Source organism: Stereum hirsutum (genome assembly GCF_000264905.1).
Source record: "Stereum hirsutum FP-91666 SS1 unplaced genomic scaffold STEHIscaffold_3, whole genome shotgun sequence".
Classification (NCBI taxonomy): Eukaryota; Fungi; Basidiomycota; class Agaricomycetes; order Russulales; family Stereaceae; genus Stereum; species Stereum hirsutum.
The window spans coordinates 975,348-996,820 of record NW_006763133.1 but is presented as its reverse complement, the minus strand read 5'-3'; the positions used below and the strand labels follow the sequence as shown (position 1 = coordinate 996,820).

General features: G+C 50.6%; 8 protein-coding genes across 8 annotated transcripts; 4 read left to right on the top strand and 4 right to left on the bottom strand.

Moving 5' to 3' along the window:
- Positions 1 to 220: 220 nt before the first annotated feature.
- STEHIDRAFT_92142 (GTPase) lies at positions 221 to 2,262 on the top strand (the record flags this gene model as incomplete). Its single annotated transcript, XM_007300789.1, has 4 exons — positions 221 to 254; positions 331 to 619; positions 680 to 722; positions 785 to 2,262. Exons 2-4 carry the CDS (start codon positions 410 to 412, stop codon positions 2,260 to 2,262), a joined length of 1,731 nt encoding a protein of 576 aa, XP_007300851.1. The 5' UTR covers positions 221 to 254; positions 331 to 409.
- Positions 2,263 to 2,738: 476 nt separating this feature from the next.
- On the top strand, positions 2,739 to 4,418 carry STEHIDRAFT_144967 (uncharacterized protein). The gene is made up of 8 exons (XM_007300788.1): positions 2,739 to 2,792; positions 2,859 to 2,892; positions 2,949 to 3,115; positions 3,185 to 3,338; positions 3,396 to 3,775; positions 3,850 to 4,067; positions 4,138 to 4,192; positions 4,269 to 4,418. The coding sequence occupies exons 1-8, from the start codon at positions 2,753 to 2,755 to the stop codon at positions 4,340 to 4,342; spliced, it is 1,122 nt and encodes a 373-aa protein (XP_007300850.1). The 5' UTR covers positions 2,739 to 2,752; the 3' UTR covers positions 4,343 to 4,418.
- Positions 4,419 to 5,096: 678 nt separating this feature from the next.
- STEHIDRAFT_108382 (uncharacterized protein) lies at positions 5,097 to 6,878 on the bottom strand (the record flags this gene model as incomplete). The annotated part of the gene is made up of 7 exons (XM_007300787.1): positions 5,097 to 5,468; positions 5,551 to 5,673; positions 5,734 to 5,860; positions 5,906 to 6,089; positions 6,153 to 6,255; positions 6,327 to 6,502; positions 6,731 to 6,878. The coding sequence occupies 7 exons, from the start codon at positions 6,876 to 6,878 to the stop codon at positions 5,097 to 5,099; spliced, it is 1,233 nt and encodes a 410-aa protein (XP_007300849.1).
- Positions 6,879 to 7,616: 738 nt separating this feature from the next.
- STEHIDRAFT_118832 (uncharacterized protein) lies at positions 7,617 to 8,867 on the bottom strand. Its single transcript, XM_007300786.1, has 3 exons — positions 8,704 to 8,867; positions 7,801 to 8,632; positions 7,617 to 7,723 (listed from the first exon to the last, which is right to left on the bottom strand). Exon 2 carries the CDS (start codon positions 8,624 to 8,626, stop codon positions 8,210 to 8,212), a length of 417 nt encoding a protein of 138 aa, XP_007300848.1. The 5' UTR covers positions 8,627 to 8,632; positions 8,704 to 8,867; the 3' UTR covers positions 7,617 to 7,723; positions 7,801 to 8,209.
- A 2,860-nt stretch (positions 8,868 to 11,727) lies between these two features.
- On the bottom strand, positions 11,728 to 13,643 carry STEHIDRAFT_92135 (uncharacterized protein; the record flags this gene model as incomplete). The annotated part of the gene is made up of 8 exons (XM_007300785.1): positions 11,728 to 11,853; positions 11,905 to 12,094; positions 12,241 to 12,327; positions 12,398 to 12,620; positions 12,684 to 12,772; positions 12,827 to 13,039; positions 13,113 to 13,205; positions 13,274 to 13,643. The coding sequence occupies 7 exons, from the start codon at positions 13,641 to 13,643 to the stop codon at positions 11,910 to 11,912; spliced, it is 1,260 nt and encodes a 419-aa protein (XP_007300847.1). The 3' UTR covers positions 11,728 to 11,853; positions 11,905 to 11,909.
- Positions 13,644 to 14,045: 402 nt separating this feature from the next.
- On the bottom strand, positions 14,046 to 16,975 carry STEHIDRAFT_92131 (acetolactate synthase). Its single transcript, XM_007300784.1, has 5 exons — positions 16,732 to 16,975; positions 15,258 to 16,665; positions 14,969 to 15,161; positions 14,695 to 14,900; positions 14,046 to 14,624 (listed from the first exon to the last, which is right to left on the bottom strand). The coding sequence occupies exons 1-5, from the start codon at positions 16,920 to 16,922 to the stop codon at positions 14,556 to 14,558; spliced, it is 2,067 nt and encodes a 688-aa protein (XP_007300846.1). The 5' UTR covers positions 16,923 to 16,975; the 3' UTR covers positions 14,046 to 14,555.
- A 350-nt stretch (positions 16,976 to 17,325) lies between these two features.
- On the top strand, positions 17,326 to 19,100 carry STEHIDRAFT_51567 (tRNA methyltransferase; the record flags this gene model as incomplete). The annotated part of the gene is made up of 9 exons (XM_007300421.1): positions 17,326 to 17,376; positions 17,433 to 17,570; positions 17,641 to 17,738; positions 17,796 to 17,863; positions 17,920 to 18,180; positions 18,365 to 18,548; positions 18,641 to 18,714; positions 18,757 to 18,835; positions 18,947 to 19,100. 9 exons carry the CDS (start codon positions 17,326 to 17,328, stop codon positions 19,098 to 19,100), a joined length of 1,107 nt encoding a protein of 368 aa, XP_007300483.1.
- An 876-nt stretch (positions 19,101 to 19,976) lies between these two features.
- On the top strand, positions 19,977 to 21,171 carry STEHIDRAFT_153546 (uncharacterized protein; the record flags this gene model as incomplete). The annotated part of the gene is made up of 5 exons (XM_007300783.1): positions 19,977 to 19,992; positions 20,052 to 20,211; positions 20,290 to 20,475; positions 20,571 to 20,956; positions 21,020 to 21,171. 5 exons carry the CDS (start codon positions 19,977 to 19,979, stop codon positions 21,169 to 21,171), a joined length of 900 nt encoding a protein of 299 aa, XP_007300845.1.
- Between the last annotated feature and the right edge of the window lie 302 nt (positions 21,172 to 21,473).

Genomic DNA, 21,473 nt, shown 5'->3' with positions numbered 1-21,473 from the left:
GGGAAATATGACATGAGTGCAGACTGCAACATCTTTGGGAAAAGTTTTTGGGGACTTGATCCAGCGGGATGCACATCAAGAGGAAATAATCAGCCCTGCCTTGAGCTATGGTTAGGGTTGGTGCCACTCGTTCTGCGTTTTGTTCGTTCGTGTGGCCCTCCAGACCGTACTCCTTCTCTTCGCCAGTGGTATCCACCAAGTGTCCATCGTCGCTACCTACAAACCCTGCAAAGAGGGTGACGAACTACTTTGGAGTATGTTAAAATACCAACATTGGCTTTTTTTTGCGACAAGTGTCCTCTGAAGACTAATCCTCGTTGCACACCTCAGCTAGCCCATCTACCATTGTGCAACCGTCTCAGCCTTTGACTGGGCCACCATAGTCGAGAAGTCGGGAGAAAAGCGCGTCATGACGCGCCCAACATCCTTTGCCCAACTCCTCCGACCGTCCTTCTCCTCTGGACCGGCGAAACAACGCTCCTGTAGGAGGTATATCTCCCTCCAACGCGTCAGCAATTCTTCAGAGGACCCACAATCGACCCATATTGAGACTGACGAGCAAGCGGAGAAGGAGGCATATTTTCGCAAACGGAAGGCTGATTGGAAGAGAAGACAGGGTGTACGTGTGCTACGGATCTTATCCTCTTTAGACTCATCTCAAATCACGCCTTTACATTAGGGACAATCCTTCCTTGACCATCTCATTGTAAATGTTCGTGCTGGTGCGTTCTTGCAATCCTCGCACCTTCCACGAAAACTCAATTCTATACTCTCATGCTTGTAGGTACCGGAGGAGATGGCTGCGTAGCTTTCCATCGCGAAAAGTTCGTTCCCTACGGGCCTCCTTCAGGCGGAAACGGCGGTCGAGGCGGTGATGTCTACATCTGCCCCACACCACACTTAACTACCCTCTCCTCCGTCCCCAAACGTATCCGTGGCAACGCTGGCGCTTCAGGCCAAGGCTCATTTCAAAACGGTCGACAAGGCGCACCTCTCGTCATCAAAGTACCCCTCGGCACTGTCGTTCGCGAACTGACGGGTTCAGACCCACGACGCGCGAAGAACGAGTGGGAAGCCGAAGAGGAGAGTTACGAAGGGATGGATATGGAGGAGAGAAAACGGAAGTGGAGGGAGACGAGATGGGTGCATTATCCTGAGTTTGAGGGTGATAATAGCGAGAGGGACGATTTCAAGACCGCCGAATATGATTTGAAGATGGCGGAGAGAGAGATGAGAATCGCGAGGAGGGTGAGAGAGGCTAATCCAATCTCGTTGGATCTGGACAGGATGGTTCAGACGGAGAGGCCGGTGGATGCGCCGTTAGGGACAGGAAGGTATGATGACAGAGGGTTCTTAATCGCTTCAGGTGGTTTGGGCGGGTACGGCAATCCGCATTTCATGAGGCAGGATAATCGGTCACCAAAATGGGCTACGAGGGGCTACGAGGGCGAGAGGGTAACACTGTCCCTCGAGTTGAAGCTCCTGGCGGACGTGGGGTTGGTGGGTATGCCGAATGCGGGGAAGAGCACCTTGTTGAGGGCATTGACTGGTGGGAGGGCGAAGTCCGAGGTGGCGAGCTACGCGTTCACGACGCTCAATCCCGTCGTCGGTGTCGTCAGGGTAGCAGAAGATGGGACTCTGATGGGCGGAAGCTCACAGGAGATGGTGCACGACGAGACTTGGGCCGAGGAACAACGGGAACGAGAAATGATGGAGAGCGGAGCATACGCAGATGCGCCGACGCGGAACCAAGGACGACATCAACACGAGGACGAGGACGACATAGTTGAACGCTTCCGCTTCACCATCGCCGACAACCCTGGTCTTCTGTCTGGTGCATCGGATAACGTTGGTCTCGGCCATTCCTTCCTTCGCTCCATGGAACGTTCCCTTGCCCTCGTCTATGTCGTCGACTTCTCAGCTCCGGACCCATGGAATCAGGCCGCCATCTTGCGTGATGAACTGGAGACTTACAAGCCTGGGATGAGCGACCAAGCTCGTATGGTCATCGCGAACAAAGCGGATCTACTCGCTTATGACGGTGATCCAGAAGAGGTGGAGGCAGCGAGACAGAAGCTGCAACAGTTGGAGGAATTCGTTCAGAGGGAGATGACGACGGCAAATGGGCGGGCTCTGGATGTTGTGGCGATTTCGGGCAAGTATAGCCAGAATTTGAGGAGAGTTGTGAAGCTGATGGAGGAGTATGTTGAAGAGGCTCGGGCGGGACAGATACAGGAGCCGCTGGTCCTGTCGAGCATGTAAAATCACATCCACCACCAACCCTCACATTCGCATTATTTTTCCATCTGGCATTGATGGCGCATCTGTTAATCATAACTTACAAGGAAGCCTGCTTGGGAAGGAACTTCAGCGACCTGTACATCTCGGCTACTTCTTGAAGCCAGGACGTCTGTCACATGTCGGAATATCACTTTTCGATCGCCTCGTGCACCAAGCCGCTTCTTCGTCATGACCTACACTCAACGATTTCTCCAGGTCAGACGAAAATTGACACGGAGACACAAAGACAAAAAGGGAACAAAAGAATCCCGATTAGGCAGTAGTCAGTGTACAAACGTAATTGGTCTTTGAGTTCTCGTGAGATCTACTGACGTAATCAACCCACATTTCGCGTCTCGTACGACGACGTACATTTACCACCACCAGCAGGGACTGTCAGTAGTGCTCCCACTCTTTCCTCTTCCCATTCTTCTAAACTATCGCAAATTACTAGAGTTCCACGCATTACACAATGCACAGACGAATGGGTGTAGAGTCCTTCATGGGGATAGGTGAGATCGTCATTCGTCGCTGCAGATATATGCACTATAGAAATTTGACGCGATTTGCCGAGATAGGTGGTGGAGCGGTGTCTCGAGAGTCAAATGAAGCGTAAGTGTAAGGCATGCATGGTAGCGCCCTATCGCAACTGATAAGTGATTTCAAAGCTTGGAAATGGCCGAAGAGTTGATTTACCAGGGTCAAACCGAGCGCGCACTCCCGTATTTACACAGAGCCATGAACGACCCGAACAACCTTGATGCCTGTTCCCGAGCCGCATCCCTGATGCCAAAGAAAAAGGCCATCGAAATTCTTCTAGCCGGCGAGCAGACAGGTCATTGCTGCTCAGAAAAATTATTGCATGGCATCTGATTACTCTTCTACCCTCTTCTTTATCACCCAGGGCGAGAAGCGCTGAAGCGCAGTTTGGGCCCTACATGCTTCCAGGACGATAACGTCGGCCACTTTTGGGGGCTGATTCAAACACGTCCATATATGCGCCTCTTAGATGCATTGGTCGAAACCTATCTCGAGGACAAGCAGCTGGACAAAGCCATGTCAGTTTCTTACTGCACTCGTTTATCCGTGCTGAACAACTCAAACTTGTTCTACAGCGATGTAATCGTAGAGATGCTTCGCCTTTGCCCGACTGATAACATCGGTCGGCGCGACTGGCTCGGCTCCCTTCTTCTACGAACAGGTCGACATGCGGATGCTTTGTACTTCTCGCAGGTCTGGCTCGAGAGCTCTTCGGGAGACGGAAGTCCGCCCCCTCTGGGCGGCTGCGATTTTAAGGCCCCTTTTTCTGAACCCTTGTCCGAAGACTCAATCTCGAAGCTGTCTAGGTGGCCTTCGGACGCTATGAGCTACTCGGCGGCTCTTTCTGCTTTCAAGTTGTATGGGGATTGTCTGCTAGCGAGGCAATATCTGCGTATAGCTGCAAAATCGAACAAAACGATTTTGATCCGGATACTGGCGAAGATACCCCAACCGAGTGCGTCGTTTGTTTTTCTCGTCCACTTCATTTGTCTTTGCCAAAGCTGACGCGGTGATACGTCCGAATTATAGAGACTCCGAACAGTGGCGCGCGAACGATGAACGGAACCGATTCTGCTCACGACTATCTATGGCTTGTGCAGAACCTGTGGATGAAGTCAGATGTGTGGAACTGGGCGAACAGCGACGAGGAGGCCGTCAAGCTTATCCTACGAGAATGCTGTGCTCCCGATTGTACCATTGTAGAGACCCTGCCCAATGAGTTCAAACGTTGCGCGGCATGCAAGATGGTACGTATACTTTTCTCTTCGTCCGCGGAATGGTTCTCGTAGTGAATCACAGATTGACCTCTTGCGCTAGACTTGGTATTGCGGGACTCCATGCCAGAGGAAACATTGGCCTGGGCATAAGACTTGTAAGTACTTCAGCATCTTCTCGTGGGTGTAACGAAAAAAACGTTGATATTTCTCTCGTGCCGTATCTCCTTCCAGCATGCAAGGAATGGAAGCAGCAGCAAGCAATGATACAGTCCATCGTGACCGGACAGCCAATCCAACGACCCTGACTTAACTTATACTCTAAGATTGCTGAATTCCAGATGTGCGTACACCACGCAATCGCTTGTCTCTATCACATATGCCCCTACCCGCAATGCATTTCTCGAGACCACATAGTTTCGGAGATCCACGCAGAACAGAGCAGCATCTGCCTCAATCGAAAGCTCTGTTCCGTCATTGGGCTGTACTCTTAGGAGTGCTTGGGTACCGTTTGCGATGGCCTCAAAGTCCACAAATCTTGTAGGCCTTTGTGCGGATGCCGTCAAATATTAGGTTGTCTTCGGAAGCGCAATAAGTACGATAACAGTGGTGGTGGTCCAAAATGACCCCTGCGTTGCGTGTAGAAACAAGACCATAACAACGTCACCTCGAGAAATTGTCAACTGCCGCACTTTGCCCCAGCACAGATAGCACGACTGCAGAATATATCTTCTATGACAGAGAACGGAACTGGGACGTCACAAAACGGCAGCCGGTTCAACTGCTCGAATCAGCGCGGCCGGTGAGGACCATAGACGCGATACATAAATATGTAAGAACAAGGTCGTAAGCACTACAAACTAAGTACCCAGGTCAAGAAAGCAAAGCAAATAAGAAGCGCGAAACAAACGACCCCGTGTAAAGTAACAACTACTTATGATGCCTTTGAAACACCACAAGGACCACTTCTGTTATTATAGCTATCGTCTCTCCAAGAACTCTCAAACCATATAGCCTTGCCCAACTTGAAGGATCTTTCTAGATCCCCCGGACTACACCTCATCACACCATATCCGCGCCAACGCTATCTTCATCATAACCTTTTCCCGCTCCGACCTCAATGTCCACGGGGTCATGAAGACCAGTTGAGGACCTTCTGTCCTTCCCCTCGTTTAATATACCCGTCTCATCAGTAGGCTCGTCGATTATCACAGAGCGCTCGAACCCGATTTGAATGACAGAGTGTTGCACGGAGCGGCTGGAATTTTCCATTCCGAAGTTTTGTGACAAGGCAGGAGAACGCGATGGCACCGTAACGCCACGCATCGGGAGATCCATCGTCGACGGATTATGAGGTCCTTGAACGGCTCTAGTCATATCCCAGGTGGTCTTTTGCAGGGTAACAAGCACGATGACTGCCGTCGGATATAGGGCCTATGTCGAACACAAAAGGTAAGTGAAGTTGCATGAGAATGTGCCTCCAAAGAATAAAAGGCAATAATGTTTTAGTCCGTACCGCCATCTGAGCCAGTACTGATGGCATAACTTCATTGAACGTAATCGTAGCGAACGACAGCGTTTCTGAATCTATGACGATCTGCTCTTCGTTGACCGACAATTGACTGACGATGTACAAGATCTTGTGCATCCAAAATAGTGAGCTCACACTGAGGTGGCAAGTCGACGGCAGGGTGCTCACCCATACACCACAGTAGAGGGCGGCAGATTCGACGAGCAGCACAAGAACTGCTTCCGTCTTCATCCTACGATTTACGCCCTTCAAGTGTGCTTCAAGGAACGCTCTATGCTGACTGTGTGACGCTAAGCTGAGGGACAGATGTATCAACAGATCTGAAAAAAGAAACACGAACTAGGCCTTGAACCCGATCAAAACAGTGGCCAAAATGTTGCTTCCCAGCGACATGGCCCATACTACCCATTGACCGACCACCATCTCGTGAAAAAAGATGTCTCCATCGAAGCTTGGGCTCAGAGGATGGTCCGTTACCAAGTCCCCTTCCATCCGGATGGATTGTGCACTGACAATGGCGCTTACTGACAGATGGTTAACATCCTGATTTCGATAGTGTAACCGGGACAGAGTCTATTTATACTCACCTGCGGTCCCAGTAATCAATATGCCAGCCAGAATCGCAATACACTGATTACGATTCCATAGTATCCACGCCCTCCAAAATACAATCACGTCGCTCAATAGATACTACGCACAAAGGCATGATGTAGGTAACCTTGAAGCCTCCGCCAGACCGTGACCCGGCATAAAGGACTTACATTGATGATAGGCAGGTACTGCAATGCGGGGGTGAGGCCCAGGTCTTCTGGAGGAAATGATGCCAGATCCGATTGGTTGTCGTAAAAAAGGTCCCATTCAGCGTCGACACCCGACTGTTGGACAGCATTGACATTCAGCGTCTGCACCCAATTAACGCTGTAGTGTGCCGTCGACCCTATAAACATCACAAGGGTTGCGAGCCACATAGCCAGGTTAGCTTTTAAGAGTATCCCCTTGGAACTAAAACGTCGGACATATTTGATATCAATCATGGTTTGGCGTGAATCCACAATTCCACTCGCCATAGTATGTACGTCGACGTTGCAAACAAGGACACGGACAAGGCTAATCACGATAAATGTCAGTCTAACCTTTCCCCGGAACAGACAGACCTCAAACTTACTATAGAGTCCGGTTTCTATGGATAAAAGGATGGAACTTCGAAGGAGGTTTTCTACCTGGCTTGCGGAAATTCCACGTATGATTTCCAAGAAGACTTGGCAACTTCCATTCGTGCTCGTAAAGTTCTCCGCACAGTTACTATAATCCATGGAAGGGGTGAAAGGTCAGTGTTGGACATGAAGAGGATGAATTCTCTTACCCATGAGTTATAAACACTCGGATACATCATGATAGTAACACCGTAGAAGCGACAGCATAGGTCTGATATGATGACGCCGAGTGTGCACATGATGATTCTGACAAGTCGAGGATTCGTTCTGACGGAGATTGAGGCGTGAGCGAGACTTCCTCTGCTCCGTCTCGTACTCGTACCGAGGCCTCTTTCTGAGTAACTCGGATACCACTAAGAGGCCATCTTTGATCGTTCGTGATGCTGAGAACCTTTAGTCATATTGGATAGCCAAGAATCTGATGGATCTCAGCTACGATGCGTACTCTGACGAGAGTGAAGTACTGACCACAGTAGTTATGCTTCACGATAAGTCTTGTAAAACATGTACCACATTAGTGAGTCAAACGATTCTTGGGAGGATGAGACCACACACTTACCACGTCAACACCATCTTGAGGCAACACAAGGAACAACACGAAAAAGACCCGTATCAGGCAGGGCAGTAAGCACATCACATCAGACTAACGTCAGAACATCATGTTGTTCTATTCGCCCTTCGACGATCAACGAGGCGACCGGTAGCCTCCCACCGAAACACTCCCATGTTTTCGCCTCGCAAGGCCGCAACGTCGACGTCCTCCCACCGCACATTGAGTTCGATATTTGCAGGATCGAAGTCAAATTGGTTTATATCTATGTCGTAGAAAATGGAGAGCACGAAATGAGGACAGAATCGATCGGTCCCGGTAGAAATGGAAGTATGATGTGGATGTGAGATGAAAGATAATCGGGGAGGCGATGAAAATAAACTAGGTAGCGCCACTGCGAGGAAATGATAGACCATTACTTATAGCACCCGATTCGTTGAAAAAGCTGAAACGTGATGGTCATGAACTTACATAGTCCCATAGACATTCATCGCCCACACACAACACCGTAGCATCGGACAGCCATGTCCTCGCAGTTTTTGGAAATGTATCCATATGGACGGCATCAAGCCCGCCCACACCGAGCGTCTCCCTGCTTGATACGAAATCTTACCATTTGTCTTCTAGGATCTTCAGGTTTGGTCAGTGGAATCATCCCGTCTCGTGAATGTACCGGAGGACGCCTTTGTATCGCTCAAAGGCGACGCATAAAGATGAGGTAGGACGTTGTCCGAGGATCGTGACCGTCTACGACACAAATACATTCCATGTCTGTTTAGACTAGTTCAGTTGCTAAGACCACTAGAAAATGACATCAATACCGAAACCAGCACTGGACACCTTCATGCCCATATCAGGTTCTGATGCTACGCACGCATCTTCATCTACCTGCACTTGAGTCGTCTATATGTAGCCCATCTTGATACCAGCATGAAGCGCTCACCGCTCTCATGTTTCGGTCTCCCATGCCTCCTAAGTACCCTCGTTTCGTCTTCTGACAGGGCGCTGAGGCGCTCAAGACAACGACAAAGGCTTTCTGGTCGCTCGATGAATGCGAGCGAGGGTAATTGTGCATACGGCGTCGAACTTGTAATGCGGGTGCGTCCATGCGTGAGTGAACGCGAGCTTCACATCGGGAAACCAGCATGTTGAGACGATGTGACACGTACATGGACTTCGTACCAGTCAGCAGTGCGTGTTGATTGAACTCGTGAACGAACTTAAAGCACTGTGTCTTACTAGTACCAGGCAAAAGCAGGATGTGCATCGGGTGACCCAAATCGATACTACTGACCATGACGTCCTACAAGAGTCCGATCTTCAATAAAGTCTTATTACCAGACGGCGCTGTTTAGGAACGATGTATCAACATACCGAGCTCCCTTGTCCGACAACCCTTGATCAATCTCTCGTTTCTCGTGGAACATTCATGCGGACTTTGAGCTGCAGAGTATCCGAGTTCGAGTCGAAGGCGTCTAGTATCTGCTCGAGTCCAAAGAGCCTGTAGTGAGCAAGTGGCTGAAAATTGTATTGGCCACGGATACGCGTCAAAGCATAGCGGTTGTAATCCTATGAGATCAGTTATGTGCGGTGTTGGTGACTTGAGAACTAGTGAAGATTCAGAAAGATTCGGTAAGACGGCGAGCGGACACGTGGGAGCGGAGGACTCGCGAGTCGCGACGCCGCGTGGCGTGTTTCAAGCTGATGTTTGGCGCGGACCGACAGGCTGGCCAAGGTATGGCTCGATCTTGAAATCGTTTCCTCAAGATCTGTTTGTTAGATTCTACTCCTGCTTAGATAAATCCGGATGCCCCTCCAACGTGTTCTTGCAAACGACTCTTGGGCTACCGTGGCATTCACGCCCCCAGACTCATGCATGTTATCTAGTCCCATTTTCTCTATGCATGGCCGGCATCAGTAAAACGCGAAACGCTCTGACGGCCCTGACAGCCTCTGACGGCCTCTGAAACGGGCCGCCGCAGAGCTTCGCAGACACGTCAGACGCGTCAGAGCCGTCCGTGCTCCAGAGCCGTCAACGGCCCGCCAGAGGGACTCGCCGCGAGTCTCGTCGCCTTCCCGAACGCGTCCGTCGGTCAGAGCCGCCAGAGGCCGCCAGAGCCGTCAGAGCATTTCGCGTTTTCCTGATGATCGCTCACGACTTCCATATGGCCTCAGTGTCCTATTCGGATAACCCAAGATAAGTACCATCCTACACCTCTGCAGTCTCGAAGTTCTGCCCTACTACTACTAGACGTTGTTCACCGATCTCGATGGCCGATGGCCGCATAGAGAGGAGGGTGCCACCAATTCCACAATCAACTGAAAAGGCAGAAGCATTGGGTGGCGCTCCTCGCATCGCGAACTCCATGATTCTTGTAGGTGTCATCCGAGTGGACGCTGTCATGTCCCAGGTTGTCTTTTGAAGCGCCACAAGCACGATAATTGCAGTTGGGTACAACCCCTAAATTTCATATACACGAGATATGAGCAGCATTACACACAAAGTAATATTGGAGAAGACCTGATTTGCGTACCGCCATCTGGGCCAACACCAACGGCATTGCTTGATTCAGCTCAATTTGGTCGATCATCACCTGGCTAGCGATATATAATATCTTATCCGCCAATCCCATGTGGTGAGTTAGTACCCGGGGCTGTTACGAGAGGTAAATGACATGGCCCTCACCCATACCCCACAGTATAGGATGGCCGATTCAATGAGAAATACAAGGATCGCCTCCGTTTTCGTCCAACGATTTGCACCCTTCAAGTGTACCTTAATGGACGCTCTGTACTGACTGCATGGTGTCGAGCTTAAAGGAAGATACGGTAATAAAACGGGACCACGGACCATGCCTTGTACCCAATCAAAACAGTGGCCAAAATGTTACTGCCTAGTGACATGGCCCATACTACCCACTGACCGATGACCATCTCGTTATAAGTAGAATCATTGTGGATGCGAATAAAATTAGAGACAAGGACATCGACATCTAATCCCACAGTGGCCTGTGCACTGACAATGGCGCTCACTGATAGATAGTCAACATCCTGATTTCGTTCTAATGACTTGGACATAATCTACTTATACTCACCTGCGGTCCCAGTAATCAATGTGCCGGCCAGAATCGCAATCCACCGACTACGGTTCCACAGTATCCATGCTCTCCAGAATACAATCACATCGCTCAATAAATACTACGCATAAAGGCGAGATTTAGGTCAGCTTGAAATCTACGCCTGCCGTGACTTGGCATGAAGGACTTACATTGACGATAGGCAGGTACTGCAATATGGCGGAGAGACTTGGGCCGCCGTGAGGCCATGATACCACCGTGTTCGCGTAAAACAAGTCCCAACTAGTGTCGACAAAGTACTGAGTGACTGATTTGTCATGCACCATCCATAACCAAACAACGGTGTAGTGCGCCGTCGATCCTACAAACATAACAAGGGTTGCGAGCCACATAGCCAGGTTAGGTTTGAGGAGAATACCCTTGGCCCTGAAGCGTATACATTTGATATCAGTCATGGTTTGATGCAAAACTGCTATCTCACTCACCATAGTATGTACGTCGACGTTGCAAACAAGGCTGCGGACAAAGCTAAACATGATAAATGTCAGTGTAACTTTTCCTTGAGCAGATAGGCCTCAAACTCACTATAGAGTCCGGTTACGATGGATAAGAGGACTGAATCTTGAAACAGTTCTCCTACCTGGAGCATGGAGTCGTCACGTAATTCATCCAATGTAGCTTGACAGCTATTCGCGCTCGTGAAGTTCTCTGCGCAGTTATAATCCATGGAAGAGGTGAAAAGTCGGCGTTGGTTTCTGAAGGCTGTTGATCAATATACCTATGACCCATACTAAGTGCAAGTGGAGCTGGTATATATACTGGCACGCCAAAAACTCGATGGGCACACAAACGCTCGTTAAGATCTCAGGCGATGGCATGCCAAAAAGACCTTCTAGGAGCCGTAATACCACATTTGCTCAAATCAGCGCCGTCGGAGACCGAGACCGATGTAACAGGCTGGTCACACACGCATTCCCGTGTGTCGAGGATCAATACTGGATCTGGTACACCAGGGAGATTATGCTGTACTCCTGGATGGTTCGAATATGGGTCCTAAGCTACCAGACTGGGAAGGATTCACCATCTCCTGCGAAAATGTCTAAGCAAGATGAAACGAGCGTTATACGGGCATAGCTAGTTCAAGCGACGAGGCAGCCGTTGAGTGGCGAGATACTTAAAAAAACAGTGACCACCACTGAGAGGTGACCTTTTGGGAGCCCCAGTTGGATTGGATGGTGAAGAATGCAGGAGGACTCAGCTACGGTGTATACCTTGACGAGGACAAGGTACTAGCATGATAGTCGTGCTCAAGAAACATTGAGGAAACGATGTATCACCGCTGTATGAGTGAAACCACTTTTAGGAGTCGCAGGGTAAGTATGGGGCCACATGCAACATCATCATCAACGGTTTGAGGCTAGCGCAAGGCGGGAACACAACAACTGTCCTGTCATGGGAGTTAGTACGCACATCAATGAGATCGATGCCAGAATCTTACATTTTTCATTTCGCTTTCAACGACCCAATCGGCATCCTATATATCCTCACGCCAAAATACTCCCTCGTTTTCCCCCACCTGTCCTCGCCCTGCACGGCTGCAACATCCACGTCTATCCACCGCACATCGAGGCCGATGTCTGCAAGGTTGAGCTCTGCAAGCTTTGTGTAGACGTCGTAGAATACGGCGTCTGAAATGGAGACGGGGTCAATCAGTCTCGGTAGAAATGGAAGGATGATGTCGAAGTGAAACGAAAGACGTTAGGGTATGGCGATGGAGAAGGTCAAGAGAAGGTGGGATAGGGAGCGCCAGCGCGGAAAAATAGAGGATCCTTACTAGTGGCGCCCAATCCGTTGAAAAAGCTGAATCGAGATTGTGGCCCAGCCAACAGCTTCGGGACCACTCCACAAAACTGTCGTAAATCTACCCATCATTTCATCGCCACCGATTAGACAGAGGATACACACGACACCATAGCACTGAGCAGCCATACCTTCGTAGTTTTCGGAGAACGTATCTGTGTAGACGGCGTCAAACCCGCCCACGCCGAGCAATTCCTTGCTGGATACGAAATCTTGCCATTTGCCTTCTAGGATCTTGACATTTGGTTTGTCGAACCATCCCATCTCGCGCATGTGTTGTAGGACATCTTTGTGAGGCTCGATAATGACGTGAAGGGTTGGTGCAGTCGGGAGTTCTTCGAAAAAGGTGTCGATCTAGCACATCCAAGCGTTCAGTCTGTGCTCCCCTCAAGTTTGAGAAACAAAGGAAGAACATACGATCCCGAGACCAAACCCGACATTGAGCACCTTCAACCCCTGTTTCATATTCGGGTGTTCTGCACACATCTGCTTAACAGTCTCCTGCACTTTGACCGTCCATTAACCATATATACGCCATAAACCTATCGTGCAAGACTCACTGATCTCACGTTCCCACCCCATCATGACTCCCACTTCCGTTCCAGCTTCTGACTTCAACAAGCATATCTCTTGCCCGTTTTCATCTTTCGTATACCGGAGAGGCGAAGCGAGGAAGACATCTGAAGACGCGAAGGCGGATGTATCGACGGCCTTGAGAACCAGGGTCTCCGGTGGCTCGATGGATTTTGATGCAAGGAGTTGCAGAAGGAGCTCTACAATTTCCAGGTAGTATATTAGCAAGTAATTCACAAACGTTCACAGCAATTAACGACTAGATAGACACACCTGAACGAAGCCCGGCATCGCGAATGAGCTTATAGCACGACTCGTTATTGAGTGAAAGTGCGATGTCCCCCGCGCCATTTCCCAGATTATCGACTGGCCAGAGCATTCACATTATCATTATGTATTCCATCAGACACAATACTACGCAGATTAGGACGTACCGGCATTCCAGACGGCCCCTTCATCCAGCAATACCTTGATCAACTTCTCATCCTCCAAACTCGCCGCCGCATGCAGACAACTCCACCCATCCTCATCCTGGTACCAAAGCGGGGCACCTGCATCCAGTATCGTCCGTATATCTTCAATGGGTTTGCGTTGCAAAATACCATAGATCAGGGCTTGGCCTAATTCGAGTAGGTTTTCGACATCTGAGGCATCGGATGCTTCTGAGCCTGAGCCTGAACCTGATTCGGATTCGGATTCGGATTCAGACTCGGATGAGGAGCCACTGGCAGCTTCTTCGTCGACCCAAGATCCGTCGTCAGATTCAGAGTTGGCGTCGATGTCGTTGATGGTGGTGGGAGGCATGGTGGTAAGTAGTGAAGAAAGAAAAACGCGTGCGCGAGTCGGCGCGACGCGAGTGGCGTTCAGAAATTGACGCGTCTTTGTTCGTGTGGCGCCTGTTTCCATGAAGCCTAAGGTTGGTATCATGGGCTTCTGCTTTCTTCGTATTTCCATTGTCCAAGATTCGAAAAGCCAGGGATTTTTGAGTTGCGTCACTTTTTGGCTCGACCAAAGTTTTGAATATTGTGGATAGCGAACTGAAAGGGACAAGAAAGGGAACTGTGGCGTCTCGAAGTAGGACCGACAGTCTGGCCACACGGTGTTCTCAATTTCGCCCCCAAAGCCGTTACCAGTTCCGCATTCGGTCATTCTTTGCACAATCCCACACGCAGACACGCAGACACCACACACACAATTCATCCAAACGAACACCTGTATTATCAGCTACTATCAATGCTTTTGAAGTAATTCGTCGCTAGACGTTTGTTCGTACACGACCTCGGCTCCTCTAGAACCCCCTCACAGTAAACGATCGACTAACTACCTACATGATACAAAGATTTTTTCCCCGATGAGAAGGCGAGGGACAGGAAAAGCACAGGGAAGCGAAGCACGACAGACCCCCGGAAATAAGTCAAGAGAAGACAAAAATGATGATGAGGATGGTGAGTACGTAGAAGTTGCTCGTGTCATGACCTCGTGAGTGAAGAAGCGTAAACGGGCAGTCCCAGCAAGCATAGAAAGACGGTGTCAATGTTGATAGAGGACGTGACGGATGCGAAAGATGCGGAGAAGATTGGTGGAATAGATTACATGACGAACGAGCAAAGGAAATGAGTATCAAACGGTCATGCGAAGGTAATAAGTGATAAAGCTCCAAGAAAAGATACACGAAAACGAAGAAAGAAAAACACGATCAACGAAGGTCGTCATCGATCATGCCTTCGTCTTTTTTGAGAATGATGGGTGCAGCACTTGTTCGTGCAGAGCTTTACCCGCAGGAACCTATAAGGTCATACAGCATGGGTCAGCTAACAAGTTCGAGAACGAGATGAAGGAAGGCGAGCAAACGGACCATAGGATACACATGCTCGTTCGTCTCCACCATGCACTCCATCAATATCGGCTTGTTGTTGTCGTACTCCAAGAACTCCTTCATCTTCGCGGGCAGTTCGCTCGCGTCGTGCACGCGGATAGCGTGGACGCCCATCGCCTCGGCGAGCTTGACGAAGTCGGGGTTCGTCATGCGCGTATGCGAGTAGCGCTTTTCGTAGAACAGGTCTGTGGCACATCGACTCGTAAGCAGCTGCTCCAAGGTGAGAAGAAAAGGCGGGTAAGCAAAGACGAACCTTGCCACTGCAGGACCATGCCTTGGAACTCGTTGTTGAGAACCATGACCTTGACACCGATGTTGTATTGCGACGCGGTGGCGAGCTCCATCGCAGTCATGCTGAACGAGGCATCACCATCAATGTCAACCACGATCTTGTTCGGTGCTGCCACCTTAGCGCCCACAGCCGACGGAAGACCGAAGCCCATGGTCTAGAGAGAAAACGGAAAAAAAATACCGGAGCGCGTAAGTAAAATCTCCAAAGGCGGAAACCGAACGAGGGACGAGACGAAGGAAGAAGAACTTACTCCCAAACCACCCGACGTGACCATTGACCTGGGCTCCGTCCACCGATAGTGCTGAGCAGCCCACATCTGGTGCTGGCCGACACCTGTCGCGATGATCACCTCGTTCTTCTTATGTCTCGTCTGCGCGTCCAACTCCTCGATCACCTCCTGCGGCTTCATCTTCTCTCCCGCCTTCGACTTGATGTACGTGAACGGATAAGTCTCCTTCCAGTTCTTGATATCGGCAAACCAGTCCTTGCGCTCGGAGTACTTGATCATGGGAAGCATAGCAGCGAGATTGGCGGTGACGTCGCCAAGAATGGGGATGGAAGCGTTGACGACCTTGTTGATGTTCTTCGGCATGATCTCGAAGTGGATGATACCACCGCGGCCTTGGGCGGCAGCAGCGCGGGCAGCTGGTGCGAAGGTGTCGACCTTGCCCGTGACGCGGTCATCGAAACGAGAGCCGAGAGCAATGATAACGTCGGCCTGTTGCATCGCGAGGTTGGCATACGCACTGCCGTGCATACCAAGCATGTGCAGTGACTTATCGTCGGTCTCGTCAAACGCGCCCAAACCCTGGAGGGTAGTCGTCACGGGGATGTTACCATCCTTCGCGAGCTGTGCGAGGAATTTGGGACCCAGAGGTGACTGCAAGATACCGTTGCCGGCGTATACGATCGGACGCTGAGCCTGGTTGATGAGGTTAGCGGCCTGACGGATGAAGTCGATGTCTGCCGGTGGGAGGGCGTTCTGCAGGGGATTTGAAGGCAGAGCCGGAGCACCAGGAGTGGTCACCCTGTAAGGAAGAGCGGAGCGGAGGATACCCGCGGTGACGTCCTTTGGCAGATCGACGAGGACGGGGCCGGGACGACCGGATGTGGCAATCTTGAAAGCCTCATTGATACGTCTTGGGAGTTCCGCGATGTCCTTGACCATGACGTTCCACTTGGTGCAGCTGCGAGAGATACCGACGATGTCGGCCTCCTGAAAGGCGTCGGAGCCGATGGCAGAGGTAGCGACCTGACCACAGAATACGACCAAAGGAACGCCGTCCGAGAGGGCGTCCTGCATAGGAGTCACGACGTTCGTGGCGCCAGGACCGGAAGTGACGAGAATGACGCCTGGCTTGCCGGATACGCGAGCATAGCCTTCTGCCATATGACCTGCACCTTGCTCATGTCTTGGAAGGACGAAGTCAAAGTGTGGTGAGTTGTAGATAGCGTCGAACACGGGGAGAATGGCTCCTCCGGGGTAGCCAAATACGTGCTTGACGTCGTGCCGGAGCATCATCTCGTGAAAAATTTGACCACCGGACATGCCGACGAAGGTATGGTCGAGGGCCTGTTCAGGACCAAGACCGAGAGGTGGGTGGGGAACATTATTCCGCGAGGGGACCTGCTGAAATGCGGGTGCCGGTGTGGGGCGGCTGAGTATGGGGTAAAATGTTCCGACAATGTGAGCCATAGTTCAAGTCAAGGACAGTAAGACATACACAGTGGGTGCGACCTGAGCATTTTGTGTCGACGTGCGCGAGAGATTCCGAGCATGCTCTTTTACTCTCGACCGGGCTTCGAGAAAGTGTGCGCTCGGTACGGCGGTCGAGCGTGCGCGAGAGAAGGTAATGGAGGCCGTGGCCTTCGGTGTGGCGACGGCGCGCACTGTCTTCGAGGTCGTCGAGTACATTGAGCTCGATGTCGACGCTTTTTAGTGTAAAGGAGGGGAAGGGCTCAGAGACTGAGGGAGTCAGGAAAGAGCTGGCAGGAAGTCGGAAAGCAGCCCGCTAATAAAACGCACCCAAAATCGCCTTCGGCCATAACCAAATGACTCAACCCCCGATAGTCCGATGCCACCGTGGGAATCGCACGTGAGAAATAATTGCCCTATTTTTCACTCGAGTGGCGTCGACGTCCTTGCCAGTTGCCACCGTCCATGCTCCCTGCAGCCCGGACATTTACCAGGGCTCTATCGTCGTATGCTCATCATGCACGCTCGCTGTATCCAAAGAAGGGCGACAAAGGTCTGTACTTGCTTGATATCTATGCGACTCGCTGTCTGATGCTCGTATGTGTTCTTAGTTGTGGTGGCCATGTCTGGCGGGGTCGACTCCTCCGTAACTGCAAAATTGCTGGCAGAACAGGTTCGCTGGGCATCTGTTGTTCCTTTTCCTGATATATTTGTCTTACCGTATCGAAGGATTATGATCTATCTGCTGTCTTCATGCGTAACTGGGATACTCGCGATGAGTCCGGCACGGACGAAGGCTGTGAGTGGAAGAAGGACTGGAATGACGTCCAACAAGTCTGTCGCCAACTCGACATACCCTGTACTATGGTTTGTCCACCTCTCAAACCTTGCATGCGTGAAGATATGGGTCGTGTGTTGACGATGAACACAAGCTTAGATCGACTTGTCGAGAGAGTATTGGACTCGTGTGTTTGAACCTTCCCTGAAAGCTTGGGAGGCAGGTGATACGCCTAATCCTGACATTTGGTGCAACAAGTACGCAGTCTTTTCCCATTGCTTTCAGTCGTCGTAGATCTTATCCTTGCTATCTAGAGAAGTCAAGTTTGGCGCACTTCTCGACCGCCTCACACGCGACACCGATACTCAATTCCTCGCCACCGGTTCGTCGCTTTATATCTGCCGTTCGCTTTGCAGTTACCTTACCGTTGTGTTTCAGGCCACTATGCTCGAAAGTCCCACCATCCAACGACCCATCGTCCGCACCTTCTCCGATCTCGCGACCGCACGAAAGATCAAACATTCTATCTCTCATCCATCGGTGAACCTAGCCTCGCCAAATCTATATTTCCCCTCCAAGACCTGCTCAAGTCCGAAGTACGGGAGATTGCGAGCAGAGCTGAATTAGTCACGGCGAAGAGGGACGAGAGTATGGGGCTGTGTTTCGTTGGCGAAAAACGGAAGTTTAATGACTTTTTGGGTGAGTTCTACTTTGCGTCATTTGCTCTCCGGTTTCTGGCTTTCAGGCTGCTACCTTGGACCGCACATCACAAGTACCGGGCCCGCTCAGTCTGCTTAAAACATCACACCGTTCTTCATCTTCCTCTCCTAACATCCCCCTACAGATGTAAAGGACTAATATTTGATCTCTAATGCATTAACAGCTTCATACATTCCACCAAAACCCGGCCCCATAATGGACCTCAGCACAGGTGAAATACTTGGCGAGCATCAAGGCCTATGGACTTATACCATTGGCCAAGGCGCCAAACTCGCGGGCATGTCTAAGAAGACGTTCGTATGTCGGAAGGACAAGGAGAGGAACGCGATTTACGTTGTCCAGGGAGGGTGAGTGGACATTTCTTTCTGGTCCTCACTCATGCTATATAACCTCAGAATGCAGCGGTGTTTGCAGAGGGTTAGCTAACAACGATCTCTAGGAACGAGAACCTTTGGGTCTCGAAGATTCGTTCAAGACACTGGAGTTGGATATCCCCCGACGAGGTTCTTCCCGGTCTGGAGGCCTCCGGATCTCTAGGTGAAAAAGAACCGGAAGGAGTTGATACAAGAAGAGGATTGAGGGCGAGAACGCAGTTTAGGCATAGGATGACGGATGTGGGATGTTCGGTGACCAGGTCAGTACAGGGACATCGCCACTTTCACGTCTACTCCTCGTCTCGTTCAACTATGCTAATCCTAACATACTACTTGTCGCCTTACGTTCGCGTCTTGAACGTGTGCTCTAGGTCGAATGACGGCGGGATCACCATTACGTTCGACGAACCGCAGAAGGCTGTTGCGACCGGACAAACGGCGGTGCTTTGGGATGGAGATCGATGTCTTGGGTGTGGTAATATCGTCGATGTCGAGGTAGCTGGTCCCAATACGACATTGGGGTAGCTTTCATCCTGCTCTCGTCGTTTTTCCGCGTGGGCATAAGCTCCGACTCGGCCGTCGCGCCAATCGTCTACGTCACAATTCCTCCTATCCTTGTTTTAGATCTCCTAACTGAAAATAATCTATATTGAGGATGGCGGTGCATGAGGGGCTGTGTAGATAGAAGTAAGAGCCCTGGTTAAATGTTCAGCACTACCCAAGAACTACAGTAGAGTCGTTCATCGGAAGGGCCAATTTCAGCGGGGCCATGCAACGACTAGTACCTGTATCGTCGGAGCGATATTTACCATGCGGTGCGTCGTATATTTGGCAGCAGGAGATGCCCACAATTTTACAGCATCAACGCGCCCCGCCCTTTGGACTTTCCGAGAACAAAGCCATCTTCGCATTTTCTCAAGCACCGACGCAACAGAAATACTTCCTTCCCAATCGAGGCTGTACAACCCAAAAATAGTGTTACGTAACGCTCCTCGTGTCCAGACCCGCGACGCGCGCCTAAAGGGGAACAATGGAACCTCGACTTTGCCCCGGCTCCTTTTGTTCAGCCACAATAACGCGGCTGGGTTCAGCATTGTCTTTTGAGCCGTCAGGCACTCTTGGCGGCTGGTCCTGTTGTCCTCTTTGACGCGCTCGTAACGTAAACAACGGCGCGGCCGTGTATCGTGTTTGCGCCTCGTGGGTCTTGAGTTTATAATGCAGAGCGCGAGTGTGTTCGGGCGTCGATTTTTTTCTTCCACTACACCTCACTACCCTGCCACTCTCGCTTTACTGTCCCATTCCCTTGTTCTCTTAGATTTTCTCTTGGTGCTTGGTCGCCTGTACTGTTCTATCTACACCCTACGCTGAAGCCAAAGCAATAACTCTTTGTACCCCACTCCCATGGCTCCTCGTGCTCGTAGGTCTCCCGTTTCTCATTTCATCCCAAAACCAATCTAAATTTTTGGTTATTCTCAGTCTTCTTCTATGGCCTGAACGCCATCCGATTCCTAAGCGTCGTCGCCCTCATTCTAGTCTTCGCAAGCTCCATCTTCGTCATGGTCACCGACGTCCGAGCCGTAAATGAATTTGAAGCAGCGGGTTCGGAGTCGGATTCTGCGAACTGTGATTATATCGAGTGCGTCTTCTATGCACATTTTATCTCTTCACCTATAACTCAGACTGACGCAACGCGTAATGATACGATGAACAATAGGGACAGTACTGTTCCAAACCAACCCGCCGGCGTCTTCTGGGCTGTTGTCAATCGACTCTTTATCATCTTCCAGGTCATCTTCCTCTTTCTCTCCGAGGTGTCCTGGCCTATGCCCTTCTTCGATCGTTTCTTCCCTGTTCTCGGATCGAACTTTGGTTTGGGGCCGCTTGGGATCTTTCAAGGCCTGTACGTATTCATCGATGTTCTCCATTCCTTCGGCTCCCACGCTTTTGTGTCCATATGCTGATATGCTTGTCTTTGTAACTCCTTTTGACGAATAGGATCGGAGCTACCATTCTTTCTCACCATTGTGACGACTTTACTCTCGTCGCCGCCTTCTTCCTTTTTGCCCTCGGCTGTGTGAATATGCTCCTCGGTCTCATCTTCCGTGAATCAGCCAAATCCAAACGTAGCATCCGCGCTTGGCGCTCTGGTTCCGCCAGTGTCCTGCCCGTTCAGGCTCAAATGACTGGTACCACTGCGGTTACGTCTCATTATACTGGAAGTGGTGCGAATGGGAATGGGAACAAGGGAGCGAGGTCGACGTTTAGGCAATCGTTGTTTGGTGGGAGGAAGGCGGATCCGCTGGAGTTTGGGGAGAAGGGTTCGATGGATAAGAGTTCTTTTGGATTCGGAAGGCAAGGGGAGAAGAAGGCTGGATTGAAGGGTGCGCCTTTCTCTTTTGCTTTCTGAGCATTGTTCCGTGAATTGACATACCCATTTTTCGCAGGTTTCCTCCTCACGCGCCCACTCGAGTCCCTCCCCCGCTACACTACTGATACTCACACGAGCACGGATGAGCCTCCAAGAGCTTCATCTCCCGTGTCAATGCCAAGACCTACAGGTGCCCCGATGTTCCGCTCGAGTCCGACCGCTCTGTGAGCGGTCTGGTGATGGTGATTTACGACTTGTTTTCTGAAACGTTTGCAACGTATAACGCCTACGCAACGTCTCTCGATGATGACTCTTGCCACGACAAACCATCTCTACATTCCTATAATCATACAATTCGGGACTAATCACCTCACGGACTCACCACCCAACACGCGGACTTCTAGACTCAATTGGCACGGTATCGAATATATCAGTAGTTGTACTTCATCCTTACTATCCCACCCCCCCTGCTTTGCTTCACTTACTGTATCACTACTTTCTCATTGTATCGGGCCTTTCTATTGGTCCGA

Excerpts from the sequence above, each read along its gene's own strand:
- STEHIDRAFT_118832 (XM_007300786.1), bottom strand. The coding sequence starts at position 8,626 with ATGGTCAGTAGTATCGATTTGGGTCACCCGATGCACATCCTGCTTTTG.
- STEHIDRAFT_144967 (XM_007300788.1), top strand. The coding sequence starts at position 2,753 with ATGCACAGACGAATGGGTGTAGAGTCCTTCATGGGGATAG. Across the intron at positions 2,893-2,948 it reads TCTCGAGAGTCAAATGAAGC|CTTGGAAATGGCCGAAGAGT; the intron begins GTAAGTGTAAGG and ends GTGATTTCAAAG. Across the intron at positions 3,776-3,849 it reads GGCGAAGATACCCCAACCGA|AGACTCCGAACAGTGGCGCG; the intron begins GTGCGTCGTTTG and ends TCCGAATTATAG.
- STEHIDRAFT_92131 (XM_007300784.1), bottom strand. The coding sequence starts at position 16,922 with ATGTACTCGACGACCTCGAAGACAGTGCGCGCCGTCGCCACACCGAAG. Across the intron at positions 16,666-16,731 it reads GCTCAGGTCGCACCCACTGT|CCGCCCCACACCGGCACCCG; the intron begins GTATGTCTTACT and ends CCCCATACTCAG. Across the intron at positions 14,625-14,694 it reads ACGAGCATGTGTATCCTATG|GTTCCTGCGGGTAAAGCTCT; the intron begins GTCCGTTTGCTC and ends ATGACCTTATAG.